This window comes from Helianthus annuus, chromosome 17 (genome assembly GCF_002127325.2).
Source record: "Helianthus annuus cultivar XRQ/B chromosome 17, HanXRQr2.0-SUNRISE, whole genome shotgun sequence".
NCBI classification, from domain to species: Eukaryota; Viridiplantae; Streptophyta; class Magnoliopsida; order Asterales; family Asteraceae; genus Helianthus; species Helianthus annuus.
Window position 1 is genome coordinate 61,470,702 of NC_035449.2, and position 2,329 is coordinate 61,473,030.

The window sequence follows — 2,329 nt, forward strand, 5'->3', positions numbered from 1 at the left end:
TTGAAAGGTGTGTTAAATAATATATGATCTTTCAAAAAGATGAGCTTTAGTCCATTAATTCTTGTATCTACTTGGACTTATATTAATGATGCGTCAAACACTAAAACGACTCAGATTACTCGAAGCTCCATGTCACCTTCTGATTGGTATGTAAATGATGGTGTGAATGAAAGAGAGAAGAAGAAGAAGAAGAAGAGGAGAATTAGGAGGGGTGACCAAGGGTGTGGACCTAGTAGCCACCACAAGTCTCAAGATAGTAGACAAATATCACATTTTTATTTTTATTAAATTAATTAATGAACACACAAAGAGCACTAGTTTGATTAGTTTATAGAATTTTATATATAGTGACAAACCCCACATCTTCAAAATTCTCATTCGGCTTGTACTTAGGTCAATTTTTTAATGGGATGTATGTTACCTTTTTATATATTTCTTTTGGAAGAAATTCCTTTCCGACCGGGTTTAAGGATCACTTTCACATTTATATAAATCCCCACTTGGTTTCCTAACACCCCATCATTCAAGCATTACAAACTTTTCTCTTTTCATATTAATCCTCTCTAGTGTTACTTCCTTTTTAACTTTAATAAAAGCTAGCAACAATATGACCAATTCTTGCAAACAAGAGATGGATCAAGAGCTTAAAAGAGGGGCATGGACACTTGAGGAGGACAATCTTCTTATCCATTATATTAATTGTCATGGCGAAGGCCGTTGGAATTTGCTAGCAAAATCCGCAGGTAACGTGTAACAATTAAGTGATTATATGCATCGGAGGATGTTTTGCGTCTTCGATCCTCGTTGGTTTCTGACTTTTGGCTTTTCCAGGATTGAAAAGAACAGGAAAAAGTTGTAGATTAAGATGGTTGAATTATCTTAAACCAGACACAAAGCGCGGAAATCTCACACCACAAGAACAACTCGTGATCCTCCAACTTCATTCCAAGTTGGGTAATAGGTATGTTCTATTCTACCATACAAAGAGTTAGTTATATATATGTTTGTTTCCATATGTGTTGTGTATAAAAATACTATTTACTTTAAATTCTAGATGGTCCAAAATCGCGCGTCATTTGCCTGGAAGAACAGATAACGAGATCAAGAACTACTGGAGAACACGGGTACAGAAACAAGCTCGCCACCTTAAGATCGACGCTAGTAGCAAGAGGTTTGTAGATGCATTACAGCGGTTTTGGATGCCAAGATTGCTTGAGAAAGTGGAACAAGATTCATCATCATCCATATCAAATTCAACTACTTCTACTCTAACCATGGAAACAGATCAAAACAAACCAAGCACTCATCCAAAAACCGAGCAAACCGTATTCACATCATTGTCCTCACCACAACCAAGCCATAACGAGCCTATCAACTCCAGTTCAAGCATTTGTGCATCAAATTCTTGTGGGAATATTTTGCCTGAGATGTCACAACTCTATGGGGACAATACTCATGCCTTTTATAATTACTCATCACTCCAAAACATTGATAGTTATAATGTGGATATAAATGGGTTAGACATGATGGGCTTCGGATCCAATGACATTATGTCGACACTAAACTTCCAGATGGCGGATAATGACGGGATAAGAAGCGGTGACATGGCAGCTGACACATACTGGAACATGGATGAATTATGGCCTTGATTTATGTTGCAAAAATGAGAACATGACTAATCATTCCTATCAGTTACTCGAACTAATTGTAAAAGAGCTGATAATCTATATTTAGATAGGACCTTTAATTTAAATTTGTAAGAGAGTTCCAAGAACTCTCTAATCCTATAAGTATACTTGTACGTATCACTACTAGAAAACTCGACAATTACAACTAAAATTTACGATGGTAAAACACGGTCGCCAAGCTAGTGATCAATTTGTGATCGTAAAGGCAGTTGCAATTGGTGAGTTTTCTAGTAGTGGATGTATTTCTTGTTACATTTTTTGTTATACAATAAAAAAAGTATTCATTAAGTTGTGTGTGTATATATACTATATAGGAGTGCTCGTGTGATGTGATGAGAAACACATACACTGGTAATCACGTAATATGTTATTTCTTTTTCAAACTAAGAAAGAAACTAAAGCAATATCATACCTAAATAAAAGAGAATATAATTATTATTTTTATTGTGTAGTTTTTTAATATTAACGTATGAAAAGGTTATGGACGTGTAAATTATTTAGATAATTAGTTTAAAAGTTAATAATATGTTGTAAAGGATTGAATCATATGTTTCAAAATTTAAATGATTAAACTCTTAAAATTATATACAATTATGTTTTTGTGTTTGTTATATGTATGTATAATATAATATAGTATGGGA

At 34.0% G+C, this 2,329-nt stretch overlaps 1 protein-coding gene across 1 annotated transcript; it reads left to right on the plus strand.

The window, feature by feature from the left end:
* Nucleotides 1–387: 387 nt before the first annotated feature.
* On the plus strand, nucleotides 388–1,976 carry LOC110923376 (transcription factor MYB62). The gene is made up of 3 exons (XM_022167484.2): nucleotides 388–743; nucleotides 832–961; nucleotides 1,055–1,976. Exons 1-3 carry the CDS (start codon nucleotides 608–610, stop codon nucleotides 1,647–1,649), a joined length of 861 nt encoding a protein of 286 aa, XP_022023176.1. The 5' UTR covers nucleotides 388–607; the 3' UTR covers nucleotides 1,650–1,976.
* Nucleotides 1,977–2,329: the final 353 nt, after the last annotated feature.